The 17,168-nt window shown below is 34.6% G+C and overlaps 1 protein-coding gene across 2 annotated transcripts in view; it reads left to right on the plus strand.

Moving 5' to 3' along the window:
- Positions 1 to 17,168, plus strand: part of LOC136842725 (uncharacterized) — a 245,195-nt gene that overhangs the window by 206,170 nt on the left and 21,857 nt on the right. For both annotated transcript variants that reach the window (XM_067110446.1, XM_067110447.1), the window contains one exon: positions 4,792 to 4,958. In XM_067110446.1, the coding sequence (XP_066966547.1) occupies positions 4,792 to 4,958 (167 nt within the window). The remainder of the gene's footprint in view (positions 1 to 4,791; positions 4,959 to 17,168) is intronic.

Below are 17,168 nucleotides of genomic sequence, written 5' to 3' on the forward strand. Positions count from 1 at the left end.
AGCATCAGCAACGGCTTCGAAATCCGGAAGTGATGCTGTGGCTCTACCCGCTACTATTTATTCCCAAAAGCCACCCGGCAGGAATTTCCCCAGTGGGTGGATTTGGAATTGCGAATTTTCCCTCCGACAGAATGGCGTTGGAAATATTCTACTCAATAACCGCGATACCATTTCTTCTTATTTCTGCTTTTATTACTATCATTTTTATTAATTATTATTATTATTATATTATTATTATTATTATTATTATTATTATTATTATTATTATTATTATTATTATTATTATTATTATTATTAGTAGTAGTAGTAGTAGTAGTAGTAGTAGTAGTAGTAGTAGTAGTAGTAGTAGTAGTAGTAGTAGATTCAAATTCAGTTTGACAAAAAAGTTTTTCAATTCAATTTGCGTCCACAATAAACTTTGCCAATAAATATGCAATCTAAAAAAAATTGGCTTGAAAAAATTATTCCCAAGCAACTCTATGAGGTTAAATGTTTTTCCATAAAATCAATCTTGAATTTAATCATTCTTTCCATTTTCTCATTCATCATCTATTCTAAGCCTCTGGACTATATAAATGAACTGGTATGCATAAAATAAAGGTACAATTACGAAGAATAGAGAATAGTTCACAAAACATCACGCCTTCTCCACACAATGTATTCTTTACAAGCGGATAGTGAGCCGCTAACAGCAAAGGTATATCTATCCCATATTCCTGTGCATCAGACAATATCGTAACAGCTCCAAAATTACTGAAACAGAAGAGTCAGTCAGTAAATACGACCGTAATTTTTAAATGCACCAAAATGACTAAATTCACATACGTTCTGACCCTTCTCCCATTAGCTACCATTCGAATTACCAAACCATCGACCCACACCATCGTTAACCTGACACTGGATATTGACAGGCTATAAATTAAGATGATTCATTACAAAATGGGACTTGAACTGTAATCAATTCGTTGATACTGCAGTGTTCTAGCTGGTGTATTTTGATATTTAATTTTGATTCTAATTATATTCAGTTATTAAAACATGTAAGAATTTCCATCGAAACCCATTTATATATATGTCTTTCTATACACACACACACACATATATATATATATATATATATATATATATATATATATATATATATATATATATATATATATATATATATATATATATATATATATATATACATATATATATATGTAATCATGAAGCTTAAAATGCCATTTAATATCCAATTCACGCTACTTCGGGAATATACCCGATGGGGAATTATCACCGAAGGGGAATTTTAAATTGATAAATGGACTGGTACCGCCGGGTCTCGATCCCTTGGCACAGTACCTTCCAACGACTCCAGTCAACGGTCAAACCCTTTGGTGAAAATTCCCCATCGGGGATAGTCCCGAAGTAGCGTGAACTGGATATTAAACATTTGTAGCTTCATAATTGTATATAAATCTCGGCGAGAAAAATTTTATATATATATATATATATATATATATATATATAAATTTATATATATAAAATATATATATATATATATATATATATATATATATATATATATATATATATATATATATATATATATATATATTATTCCACTCCTTACGCCAAGTTCCAAAAATAAGAGTTCATTTATGCATGGAGACCTGTTACCTTTGTAAATGTGCACGCATGAGTAGTAAAATCCATATGATTTGTGAAAGTAATTTGGTTTTTACTAATTGCGAATTATTTTGGAAACTAATATATTTCAGAATTCGTTCGGAAAATTAGTTAAGGGAAACATTGAGTCAATTGATTTAGTAATTATCAACGTAACTGAGACTGCGCTTTTTAATCAGCTGATTAAAACCATATTGTATCTAGTAAGCAGCTTATTAATTTGAAACGATAGCGTCCCTAATTACTGTAGTTAAAATTGTAATCTATTACAAAAGTTAATCACTCATAAACAGAATATCATATTGTATTCAGGAAGCAGGGAATTAATTTAAAACTACAGTAGTCTTAATTAGTCAAAATTGTAATCTATTACAAAAGAGTTAATCAATAGTAAATAGTTTTTCATGTACATTATGATACTAAACAGAATAGAACTGACGTCATTTTCTGAAACACCCTTCGCAAACCTCTTACAAACCCTTTGAATTTTTTCTTACTGCGCGCTCTCAAGAACTCTGACATTCCCAATGACGTTGTAAACACATCTTCGATTGTTACATAACAGGTGAAAATCGATTTATTGACGGACAGAAGTTTTGGGCGGGTCACTAAACGACATTGATTAGCTCCCGAAGGTCGGGCAAAAATACATGGGTTGAATTGATACGAACTGTTGCTTAACGAGAAAAGTTCTTTACGTAACTAGTTTACTTTTCGTTTTTATTTCTGGCTTCTCTTTAACGTTGAAAATTACTAAATCAATTGACTCAATGTTTCGTCCTTAACTGATTTTCCGAACGAATTCAGAAATATATTAGTTTCCAAAATAACTCCCACTTAGTAAAATCCATATCACTTTCACAAGTCATATGGATTTTACTACTCATGCGCGCACATTTACAAAGGTAACAGGTCTCCATGCATAAATGAACTCTTATTTTTGGAACTTGGCGTAGGAAGAGGAATAATATATACGTGTATACATATATATATATATATATATATATATATATATATATATATATATATATATATATATATATATATATATATATATAATGTAGAAAGAGAGATAGATATAAATGGATTTCGATGGAAATTCTTACGTGTTTTAATAACTGAATATAATTAGAATCAAAATTGAATGTCAGACAAAATATACCAACAGAGCCAAAAACCTGGATCAGCATCCGGATCCTACAGTATTCTAAAAACTAAATAAGCTCTTCTCGCCAAAACGTAACTGGAATTCACCAACACGTTCTCGATATAAATGATTATAATCAGACCGACAAAGCAAATACAAAACCTTCTTCCATATTCTTATGAGGAGGAAAATAAGCAAGCAACACAAAGAAAGGAAATTGCCTCTCCACCCGTTTTTAATCATTCCTGTACTTAAGAAAAAAATATCCCTAATTAGGACGGAGACAGGGGCCAATTTACTCACAACATTCCTGTTTTCGTTTTTTGGTTTCCAGGTCTTCATTAACTTTAATAATTATAAAAGGTAAGAAAAAGAAATATTCCTTCTAGGAATTTGTTTCGAGATTAAGACTAATGAGTTCTATAAATCTTGAAAGCGACGGTGGATTATTGTCAAAGAATTCTTGTAGCTTAATATTTAATTAGTTTAATAACTAAGCAGAGATAAAAATTTCGATAATCACAATGTCCTCATGATTAGATTACGTTATCTCCATCGCTTTGTTTCGTGGAAACAAGTGGAAAATATCTAGTACTGGACAGAAAGACATTAAACAATGGAAAGCATGAACGTCTCATATACGCAGGTTGCAACACAACAATGAGAGGGAAATTTCATTTCATATTTAATTTCCAGAGAGAGAGAGAGAGAGAGAGAGAGAGAGAGAGAGAGAGAGAGAGAGAGAGAGAGAGAGAGCCTCGGCGTACAATGTGATTAGAGACTGAAAAAAGCTAGAAGGAAAAAAAAAAGGAAAACGAAAGGTTCATAACATTATCTCATGAGTTAATGGTCATTAACCTCATTTAACTGATGATAAAAGTATTCTGATATGATTACCTATAATTTGTAATGGAATGTGGGTAATAGCAAAGGATATCTTTCAAATAAACCGATTTTGGGATGCACTTATTGGAAATTAAACTCTTCATGTCGGCTGGGTCGTATCAGTGTATATGATTACTGCATTTGCTCCCTATGGGATTTACTTAAACATTTTGCCTTTTTTATATTTTCGTTGATATTTTACAGCTATATATTCTTATAATCAATAGAAATTAAATTCCTATGAGTGAGCTCAGTTCAAAACATCCAGCCATATTCAATTCTATAGGTATAAATAGTGAAAACCACTTATAAACATCACAATGAAGTTCGACAAACCTTATGCATTTTATGTTTTGGGTGTCCACTAGATATCTCAAAACGCTGCTGATGAAAGCACTGACAGCTATAGGTCAGCGTACATCAATGATCATCCACTTTTTTTTCTATTTTTTTTTCATTTTCAGAGGTATAAACGAAGTATTTTTTTAAATTCAATTTGCAGCTGACTGTTCTACAAATTTTGTGAAGTATTTCCTTAATTCCTCTACATTCTGGTGTACCTGACTTCTTTATTTCCCATACAATACTATATTGACAATCTCCTCTCACTCAGCAGAGGGAATGCCTTTATGAAATCAGAAGTAAGGACACCAGTTTTCCCAATCGTGGTCTTGTGTAAATAATTAATTCACTATTAATTACATTTTGCTTAGAAGGGACTATGGGGCCCATCTAAAGTACCACATAAACCATATAGCCAATGTTCTCAAAATATAGGATGTGGAACAGCGTTTAAAGTTATGGTATTCCACGAGCTTTGTTTTGCATTTCATTCCTGACGTTACAGTCAAATACACGTTCCTTTCCATTTCTTATGTAGTCCATTCATTATTCTATTATCCTTTTTAATTATGGCCATTTGATTTTGGGAGTGCTGGTGTTCCCCTCTTAGGTGTACATTCAACCACAATTTCATTTGTTCACTTACTTATTCATTTGTTGCTATCTTACCTAAATTAACACTAACAGCCAAATTAACGAATTCTTTGACTGGAGTAATCTGACACTGACAATCAATCCCTCCTCAGGTACAGAGTCGTCGCCGAGGTAACCTCGCCACATCGAAGTCTCGTCCTGGAGCGGCTGTTGCCCCTCACTCAGTACCAGCTCCAAGTAACGACTTTCCTGAACGACACGATCCTCTGGAGCTCACCCGTGGTCACCTTTCACACGACCAGGGACGACATCATCACCGGTAAGTCTCTTTACAAGATCGTGATTGAATTTTTACCCTATGCTTAATAACTGTGGATTTTACTAGTAGCCCACGTATAAAGCGCTCGCGCCTCACATACATAGATACATACATACGTACACACACATATATGTTTATATATATATATATATATATATATATATATATATATATATATATATATATAAATATATATATATATATATATATATATATATATATATATATATATATATATATATATATATATATATATATACATGTAGAATCTACTGGTCACTATATACACACACACACACACAGACACACACACATATATATATATATATATATATATATATATATATATATATATATATATATATATATATATATATATGTAGAATCTACTGGTCACTTTTTTACCAGATACGTATGTAATTGTAATAGCCACAATGCCCTCCTTCTCGTGGTCAGGTCAACAATGGTACCTCGTTCTGGTTAGGGGACCCAGGTTCGTTTCCCGCTACCGGACATCATAATTTCTTGACATTTCTTGCACTTGGATCTTAAGGCTTTGTAGTGACAAGCGTATCTAAAAAAGCGGGAAGAATTCGAGAAGCTCAGAGGGCACTGTGGCTCTTACAATTATATATATATGTATATATATAATATATATGTATATATATATAACATATATATATATATGTATATATATATACATATATATATATATATATATATATATATATATATATATATATATATATATATATATATACATATATATAAACACAAAGAGTGACAGATGGACAAACACACCCTAATAAAGGAGTTGATAATGTTTCATTTGAAAAATATTGGAATTACAACGTTACCCAAAACATAACGTTCTGTTTAATAACAAATAGCAATTCATATGAGAGAGAGAGAGAGAGAGAGAGAGAGAGAGAGAGAGAGAGAGAGAGAGAGAGATTCTCAAACATAATTATACAATAGAAACAATGTTGTGAAGATAACGGTGCTGGGGAAACAAACTTCTGTATGTGCTACTAATCTGTTTTGTACAGAACGCAATGAATCTCTCTAAGAGAAAGAAATGAAGGTCTTTACAGCAGAACCAAGTGAAGCCCTGATAATATGGTTATGAATGGGGCTTGTCTGTAGGTGGGTGTCGATCCTCTTTGAAAGGCGTGTTTTGGTCAGACTAATCACTGCCATGTTTATTCTTGAAATGGTGGGATAGGGGAGAACCCAACGTGCAGAAAACCTTCACACAATTAACCACTTCATACATCAAGTATGCAAACCATTTTTCATGCTGGTCTATTTTTCTCGTTTTGCTATTCATAAGCAAACTAACATAATTAGGCAAACTGTTTTGCATTCAAGTAAAATCGTAATTTTACATTACATAAGTGAAATTAAGTCCTAATAGAAGAAAAATATGTAACAGCTAAAAAGAAGATTAGAAAAATCTACACAAATTTTCCATGATTTCTAAAGCAATATTTTTTCATTCCCCTTTGAAGTATCAGATATGATTTAAATCCCTGAGAGCAACTGGGCGAAAAATGTGATGGAGATTCGCCCTTTTGGGAACAACATGATGACGCAAGTGGTAGAGATCCAAAATGAAATGTCTACGCTCTATCAGCTTTTTATTAATAGAACGCACCTTGGAAAGTTTTTTTATGTTTTTTTTTGTCCGGATTCGACGGATGACGTCATCATCCCAAGTATTAATCCTCTCTACAAGGATTAATTCATTTGAAGGACGAGTACATTTGCCCAGTCCTACGCACTCACAAAACCGCATACGCACATAAAAACTGTTTGTGTGTGGGAAGGTGTGCGCGTGTGTATGTATGTATGTATGTATATATATGTATGTATGTATATGTATATATATCTATGCATATAAACTGTACATATACAGTGTACACTGTATGTATATATATATATATATATATATATATATATATATATATATATATATATATATATACACATATATACACACATACATACTGTATGTGTTGGGGTAGGTGAGGGTGTGTATTTTCCTTGAAGCCTCAAGACATGAACACTACAGATTGCTTAGATAGCTGGAGAAGAGGTCGAGAAGGCGTATGACTGAAGTAAGGCAGATAAATCATATAAAAAAAACCCCTCATGGAGATTTCGATTGAAATTCTATGGCATCTAGGAAATAGATGTAGTTTTTGAGCAATGATGGAATCCGAATCTTGAGGAGTTTTGAGGTTGTTTATTAGGGAGAAAAGAGACTATAAAAAAACAGTCACTAATCTTCTCGGGTCGTCTTGTATCACCTGTCAGTAAACTTCTCCCCTCATTTACTCTAGAAGTCAGTAATCGTGGATCGCACGTCTCAGCTAGTTTCTGTCTCTACTTTCGAGCTCTGGAACTCCCTTTCTACTTCTGTTTTCTTTGGCCTCAAACTTCCATCCTTCTATCTGAACGAGTGACGTCAATAACATATCAGCTCTCGCGACCATGAATACGTTCTTGGGCACTGGGGCTAAAACAGAGGGCCTATTCCGACAGGATGAATAAAGTGACATTACAGAAAGTTGTTAGCGTAATAGTTGTTAGGGTAAAGTTGCCTTTCTCCAGTAGTTCAAAAGGAAAGCTAGAAGGACCTCTAATTGCAAATGAGGGCAGAGAACAATGCGGGTGTGTAAAAAGAACAAGACGAATATAACTGTCAAAATAAGTTCGGTCCCCGCAAGGAAGGCGTGTTGTTGCAGTCGTAGAGAAGCAAGCAAGGGTTTCTTTGTAGAAATGAGAGCCAATGACCAGAAGAATGACTGATCAGCAGGAATAATGGCTACTAATGATCAAAACAATGGTTGTTCTGCAGGAATAAGGGCTAATATTACGAGGAACAATTGTTGACCCCCAAGAATAAGGATAATTAGGGACAATGGTTGCCTAGCATGAAAAAGGGGCTAAGTTCAAGGAAGAACGGTTGCTTGGCAGGATAAGGCAGGAATATGCACGAATAACTAAACATAAGGGTTGTTTGGTATGAACAAAACCTATTAACTAGGAATAATAGTTGACTGACAGGGATGAGACCTAAAAACCAGGAGCAATGGTTGATCGGTAGCATTAAGGGTTGATATCTAGGAACGATGGTTGCTTGTCAGAAATAAGGGCTAACAACGAGGAATAATGGCTGATTCATTGTCGGCCACCTAACCAAATACTGACCACTCCCAAAGCTACCTAATTTCAGAACTAGGCCGGAAGGTTTAGCGGAAACTATTTTGGTAAAGGTTAAAACTGTCTTCATCGACTAATACATGTTTTTGCCAACAAGCATCTAGCATAATTAATTCCCTCAGTGCAGCGGAGTCCAATAATCATGTCCGTCTCGGGGTTTTCGGACACACACACACACACACACACACATATATATATAAAAGAAGTATTAAGCGTACTGTCACAACGAGACCTATGAGCCAAATGTGAGAACGAATGGATGAAGACAGAAGGGGGTAAAAAAAACAAAAAATTGTCGTGACAGTGAGCGAATGAATCACCCAACGCAGGCAATGGATGCCGCTCCCTAACACCCATTACACCCGTAAATAAACATTTCTTTAACACGTAGCACAAAGTGCCTCGCCTCAGGCCCGAGAATCGTTATTTTTATTTTTATATCTGGTGTAACCGAAAAAAACGGCAGTGTGGCATAACCATTACCGAAGATTTAGAGCGACGAGAACCATATGGTTCGAAATATTTACCGGATGGACGACACATTACGGAGGGAAGGTTCGACGCATTTATTTAATTTTTTTTTTTTTTTAGACGGTGGTGTTTATATTTTGAGGCAGCTGTCAAAGACGTTAACGAACTAGAACCCCATATCAGTCCAATGATATAAAAAGTTGGTAGATATTAATCATTCCTTGAATTAGTGTTTATTTTCTTTTTTACAGTCATTTATCAGCTTTCACTCGTTTAAACCACGTAATGCCTTATTTCACTGTAGAAATACAGAAAGCATACCTAACCGTACATTAACCCCTATGAGCACCTATCTTTATCCACCACATCCGAACAGCTGTCCGAATCCGAACGGAATCCCTACAGGTTGAGGAATGTTAATGGCATACATATGATGGATTTTTCTAGCATCTGGCTCCCGATCCATCTCAAAATCAAATCAACTCTTCCTTGGCCCATAGCTCGCTCTACTCGCTACAAAATATTTCACTGAATAATATTCGAGATATGTAACCGACAGACACAGACTCAAACAGACACTAATGAATACATCAACTCTGTCTACTTCGATGGTGGAGGAAAACTTTCCCCAACATCTGATCAAAGATCACAGACGACAACAGAGAGCAAGGTCGTCCTTCAAATGCCACACTGTGGTTAGATTAATTAAATGGAGGAGGGTCAAGTAATTGGAATGCCTGTGAAATAACTGTTTGTTCTCGCAAGGGTTTGGCACCCCCCCTCCCCCCCGAATCTCTCATTTCAGGAGAAACGTGGATCACAGGAATAATTGGAATTCTCGAAATGACATGATGTTGATGGCATTTCTTGATTCTAATTAAGCACTTCGAGATTTCAATGAGAGGATACAGCCCTAAAACTTTCTGCATAACAATAATGTATAACAATAATAATAATAGTCTAGAAAATGAACGTTCATTCCTAAGATTAATAAGAACTGATAAGTGTTCTTAGTTCTTAATAATTTTAGGAATGAACATTCATTTGGTAAACTATTTATTATCATTGTTATTATGCTTTTGAAAAGCGAATTTATCGTATTTCAAAGCTGTTAGGCTTTGGCTTACGGCAAAGTCTACTCAAGTTTCGGAATTTTTCGGCGCTCTTCAGCAGAATTGCTATTTTTCGCTCGTAAAGTATTCTCGACAACTAAACATAGGAACGGAAATCCGAGACAAAATATTAAATTATTCCAATCGTTGGTTTCTCAGTACCACTAAGTTTTTATTTTTTTATTTTATGATTTTGTTCTTGAGGGGGAAAGGCTGTAGTTAATACTCGTATAGATGGCACTGCTCAACATTTTTTTCCTATCATGTTCCTATCGTGTTCCCAGTACCCAAGCTTTTTCTTAAAATTTGTCGAAATTATTGAAGATCAAAGGTCAATGGAAAATACGAATATGAGCAATGGCAATGTGACTCCACGATAAGAATCAGAGTTTATTTATTGTTTAGCTACACAAAGGAGCGCAAGTTTCTCCGAACAACGATCAGCAACAACATCATCATCATAATAATAATAATAATAATAATAATAATAATAATAATAATAATAATAATGCTTCGCTACCTGTTTAAATTACAATATTGTTGAGCTGTGGTTTCTTTTAACCAAAAGGGCACCAAATAGACGAGGCTTATTAACCCTCCCCCAACTCCCCTTACCCTCCCATGCATCATGCTACCCGGTGCCACACAGAACATAGTGGCTAATGTTTGACTCGGTGATCTGCAGCCAACTGACTCTGTGATCCTTACCACCCGTCACGCTTTATCAGAATAAGCTGTGTTACCTCACTCTTGGCAGAGAAACAGGTAAACACAGGAGGAGTTCTGGGGTATAATTCTTCACAAGTGGCTTAGATTTGTTGCTTTAAATGATATAGGCGTAGAAATGGAGAGATTTCATGGGTTTCTGCTTAGTTTTTGAGATTTAGACCCAAAATCCTATGTGAGAAAGTAAAATATATTTACCTATATGTTCATACGCTTATATTGTAAATACCCCACAAGCTCGCACACACTTATATTTTTGTAATGAATATACAATAAGATTCTAATTAATAAATTTATATATATATATATATATATATATAATAAATTTATATATATATATATATATATATATATATATATAATATATATATATATATATATATATATATATATATATATATATATATATATATATATATATATATATATACATAAGAAGCGCTCATAGGAAAGGTGAAAGGAAAGACCTGGACACAGCTACTGTGATCAGGTCTTGAAATAAAGACGAAAGCTCAGGATCAACGATCTTTCCTTTCCACCTCTTCCTGCGAGCGCTTCATATATTTATATGTCACATGGATATATATATATATATATATATATATATATATATATATATATATATATATATATATATACATACATATACGTATATGTATATATATATATGTACGTTTATATATATTATATATACATATACATATACATATATGCATATAATTAAACAGTAAGCTGTTTTCCGTAACATTGGGTGATTCGCCAGAAAAAACAAGACATCAGTTACTAGAGCTTCCATATCTCGACTGCTGAAAGAACGATTAACATGTCTTGCATACTTTACATATAAAAATGTCCATTCTCTTCTTTGCACATGTACTCCGCTTTCTCCCCCTCCATCCACACTAACGAATAATATGCTGTACTCTTCGCCAACCTATCGCCATCCATTCTTTCAGTAACGAAAGCTTTTGAAAAACACTGATTCATCTCTTCGCATATGATAAGTTGTATAACACTTCTTGCTTTCTAAACAGTATAAGAATTATGATTATATTGTTATTCTTTTTGTTGACCTAACGCCATCTGTCTGTTGTTTACTTGGAATTCTTCCATTACTGTTTTTTTTTTTTCATTTCTGCTTTCCATTTTAATACATATGTGTTATATTGTAAAAGCCCTGTTTGTAAGTTAACCCTTTTGACTTGTTTCATGTGAATGTCCGTTCTTGCTGAACGAAAACATTAACAATCAGAAAATCAACATTTTGTATTGAGCACTCTTATAAAGATAAAAGGAAACAATACATTACACCCCTCACCTCAAACGTCAGAAACTCCGAAAAAGTTCCCTATAATGGTATCCAGAATCCTCCTCCACAGACGCCCTAATATTTATCATCTCCGCCTGGGGGCTTCACAGTCTCAACACGCTTTGTTAGAAACCTTCATCGTGTTTACTTGGTCATGTTCTAAACACTGTTCTTTCTCTTAGTTTACCTCATAGGCCTTACTTTTCTCATACCTCAAATCTAAGGTTCCAAACTTTTTTTTTATATAATAAGTCTTCTCCGAGTTAAACACGAACCCCTAACTGATCTTGACCACTGTCCTGTACCAAAATTAGCCCAACACTGAATATAAAATGGTTAATTCAATAAAAGCTGGCACCATCATTTTAATCAACTATCTGAAATTGTAATAAACTTACTCAGCACTTAATCAATAACGTCAGAATGAACGTGCATTACTAATCGAACATGCAACCAACGTCAGTTTATGAGTATCCCCTTGGAGCACTCCTCTGAGGCGTATGCAGACTTCCCAGCAGAGAACGTCTTTTTAAAGTATACTAACTTGTTTCCAATAACCATAAACGTTTTGGGAGGAGTAAAAACGTTTCCTTATTCCCTCCCTTTTTGTCTCGATAATTCTTCTCCATTTAAATCCCACTATTCATCAATAACTCTTATCCCTCATTTAACACGCCTACACGAACTGTCCTTCAAATCATCCCTTCCTTTACCTCAACGTGGATGAAATCCAGCAATACTGAAAATGTTGTTTTCGTACCTGAGAGGTGATTTCACCTTGCAACACGTCATGATAATAAGGCGTCACAGGCACTCAGCCCCGCTGACGAACATGGCATGCAGATAATTGGGATCGCCTTTCAATCATGTTGAGAACAGCTGCATAGCTCGCGAAGTCTCGCTGCTAAGCGACAGTTAAATAAAATTTGACTACTTTATCATTCTTTCTTCGTAAGTTGGGTCTGTAGGAATACAATGGTGTACCATATAAAGGGTTTTATATTAATATGTCAATATATTGCTTCTATATGCATGTCATTATAAACAAGCATACATACTAATGTACATACATACATTCGTACACATACACACACATGTATATATGTACGCACATATAGAATATACGTGGCTGTAACTTTGTTCGTATAATCATCACGTTTTTAATTTTTCGTTATTTAAAATCAAACACAAACACACACACACACACACATATATATATAATGTGTGTGCGCGCGTGCACGTGCACGTTTATGTGTGCATGAGGATAAAATGTACTTGAGGTAAACTGAATCTAGTAGCAAATCCTCTGCTACACGACTTTATAGTTTACCCTATACTGCTGTTGCCGCCTCCCGGTCACCCTAGGGTAAGGTAAGAACTGCAAGCTTAGTCTCCCAAGTGCTCATCTCCGCATTCTTATGGGGGAAATTTCAACTCAAAAAGACTGTGGGATACCATCTCGAAAGAAAGGGTGCAAAAATTGATAAAGACTTTCAAATTGGGAAAGCGCAGCTGCATCTGGATTGAATATAAAAATTTTATTAACAAGGTCGGCGAAAGTCCAGAGATTCTACTGATGTAATTTTTCTCGTCAATCTGGCCTAATTTCATTGACTTTGAAGCTAAAGAAAAACTGAATATTTAAAAAATCGTCCAATTCGTTGATGGACACGTTAAAGATTTCCAGATAATTACAATGAAAGCTTTATGAAAGCAATCAATTTTCAATTCCGGAATCTTATGACAGGCGATAAGTTTGAATGAGATTTGGCGATATGATGATAATTTACCTGGGTGGATAAACATGCTTGAACTTGAGAAGAACGTACATAAACTGCAACGTGGCCTTGTTATGCAAACATGATCCTGCGTTCTGGTATCCTCCTTTTTACCTTAACAAGAACACAGATGTTACAAGAGAAGCCTGAATAAATGATTCAGCATCAAACGAAAAGGGTAAAACCCGGAACGTTTTTATAGACATGTTTGCCACTAGGTTTATTTTCCCTTCAGTCATTCTACACATTGTGAGAGGAACAATAACCAAACCAAACCTAATCAACTTGTCCTGGGCCTTTAAGTAAAAAATTCCCGAAATTCCAAAGAAATCCATCTACAAGATACCTTATGAGAAAAAATAAGACATAATATAGAGAACCCGGCGAATACATAGCTTCCAGATAATAATACACAATTGTACAAACAAGAACTGATAAAAACGACTGATTTCAAGCTTTGCCTAATTTAGTATACTCCCATCTTTCTGACAGTTGGATATTATATTCATGATTTTATTTTTTGTAATGAAGGAGACAGCTTTTCACTTGTTATATGACACCATGAAAACCATTTTCGCTCACTGCAGAGTCACTTAATTAGACATGAAAGTTTAGGGTGAGGATAATCAACAAACTCAAGAGTCTCTATGATTAGAGCATTTGGGGGTATATTTAGCAAATCTGGATACCTGAGCCGTTAGAAAATTACTGGCGGGGGGGGGGGAGGGAAGGTGATTCGAGTATTAGGCTCAAAAGTGCAAATCGGAGCAGATATTTCAACAAAAATGAGCAATTCTTAGTTACTCCTTACATAAGAGAGAGCTGAAACCAAAATTACTTTTGATAAAGGTACAGAATACTTTTGTACCTTTACTCAAAACCATGTAAATATTCCCAACATATTATAATGGGTAAAAGTGCGCAAATACATCATTTAACAGCATATAACAATAAAAAATCAAAAATAATAAGTAACTCCACGTGCCCATAAGTCAAATGTATGCATAGCGCATGTGAACCGAATAACTCTGAAACGCATGCATTAAAGCAAGCAGTCACACACACCTGATATTCCATCTCCCCTACCATCAGTGGGAATCGTTTTATGAATATTCCACTGAATCGTTTGTCAACAGCCACGCATATTTGTTTTGCCGTCTTCAGACAACACGTCAGTTTCCAGTGACGTTCTCAAAGGGCAGGGGCCTCAATTTACCTTGCAACTATGCATGCAATTTGAGTCTTTGAAAGAGATGGCAAGGAAAAAGTCAATAGCTCCCGGGGTTAATCGACAATGGGGAGAGAGAGAGAGAGAGAGAGAGAGAGAGAGAGAGAGAGAGAGAGAGAGAGAGAGAGAGAGAGAGAGAGTGGATAAGTAGGATATGAGGACGAATGGGTTAATGGGCTTTCTAAGCTTCACACGCCAGCCAATTAGCGGATGGATATTCCGTTGCGCCTGCTATTACTTTTCTCAATAAATGAATGAAACAAGAGATGACTGTTATTTTAAATATTTGGCAGTTTCGAAAGGAGAGGCATGTCTGGAATCGGTCTCAGTTTCCGTTTGTTTATGAATTGGAATTATCCGTTGTAAATTCGCTCTGTTTGGTCGGACGAGATCCGTCTGTTTGCTCGAGTCTGCAACGTTTCGCTGGTGTAAAGCCCTGAGTTAGATATTAAGTGTTCGACAATACAATTCTTTTATGTTGGAACTAGTGAAATATATTACAATAACAACATTTTACATAGCGAAAACCAAACAGCAGGATTCTGTTGCGAATGATAAAAAATAATTGGTACGATTCCCCTAATAGTATACGACCATGTGCTTATTCCACACCACTGAAATCATTCCCTTTCTGCGACACCGTGGAAGCTTGTGATTACAACTGTTTCGAAAATTATTCAAATAATAATGAATCTGAAGACTCGCGAAGAGAACTGGAGGAATTTTTCACATCTTACAAAAGTAATACAATTTTAATTCTAAACTGCGTGTGTGTGTGTATGTGTGTGTGTGTGTGTGTGTGAGAGAGAGAGAGAGAGAGAGAGAGAGAGAGAGAGAGAGAGAGAGAGAGAGAATTTCCCTAAAACTTTAGGATGGTATTGCGGCAACAAACCTTTTAATTATATTTATTGCCCATAAAAGGGCAATAGAGCAAATATATACTTCCACTTCTATAGCGAGATGTTGTATCTATAACTCGTAACATATTGCCTAAACCAAAAACTTCTGTAGCTGAACTGACATGTTTCGAGATATTCTTACATGTATTATACTATGCAGCCTACTTACATAAAAGGTTTATATGCTTTAAAGGAGTATAACTAATTTGTTTTAATTTTTGGTCCCTAATCTGCTGATACACATACACACACACACACACACATATATATATATATATATATATATATATATATATATATATATATATATATATATATATATATATATATATATATATATATATATATATATATATATATATATACATACATATATATATATATATATAAATATATATATATATATATATATATATATATAAATATATACATATATAATATATATATATATATATATATATATATATATATATATATATATATATATATATATATATATATATATATATATATATATATGCACACATGCCAGTCTTTTTTTTTTTAACCATTTAGCCGTTTCTCTTAACATGGGCTGCTCCTGGAAAAGATCTGACAATGATCATTGCAACATTCATACTCATCCCGCTAATGCTTTGCTGTCATCGTATAATCTTTAACTCATTATCAAGAACTTATCTACCATATATTCCCAACACTCTACGTTGCCTTTTCTAGGTCTATGTATGACATATACAGCGTTTTCCCTTGACTTTCAAACCTCCCACTTAACCATTCCATGACAAGTACTTCATCCACATATCCACAATGCTCTTCCCCTATCAATACTGCTTTTATCTGTCTCGCTTTTTCAAACAAAACTCTGCCATGCACCTTCCCTAGTATGCTCGATAATATTATACCCCTATCATTCTTACCGTAATATAAAGAAAAAAAATTCCTCTTACCCAATCCTTCGCAACCTTTCTCACTTCCAAACCAGCCTTCCAAACCCTGTCTCGCTATTCAGTCACACTTACCAACCTTCCAAACCCTGACTCGCTATTCAGTCACACTATCACCAATATGAAAGACCTCTTGCGTATCACAGCAGCTGAGTGGATCTGGAGGATTAAAATTAAATGTTCTGTTTTTGTGCTGGAACTAAATTTTATTGTACACGATCTGAGTTGCATATACTCAATGACAGTAATAAAACCTCTGGCCTACTAATGATTTCTATATAACGGAAGTAAATTTTGCCTGAAAATTAATTCAATCGAAACACAAACTATCGTTTTTGCCTCTGTTATTATTAATTAGTTAATTGCATAACCGGAGAAACTCATTCCAGAGAGTAACATGAAATAATCCCAACTGGTGCATTCAGACGGAGAGATAAACCTGATTCCCCTGCAGTGCCAAAACAGATAAAAGACTCGAACTGAAGGCAGCGTTTTTTGTTGTACCTCGGCGTCCT

The sequence above is a fragment of the Macrobrachium rosenbergii genome, chromosome 10 (assembly GCF_040412425.1).
Source record: "Macrobrachium rosenbergii isolate ZJJX-2024 chromosome 10, ASM4041242v1, whole genome shotgun sequence".
NCBI classification, from domain to species: domain Eukaryota; kingdom Metazoa; phylum Arthropoda; class Malacostraca; order Decapoda; family Palaemonidae; genus Macrobrachium; species Macrobrachium rosenbergii.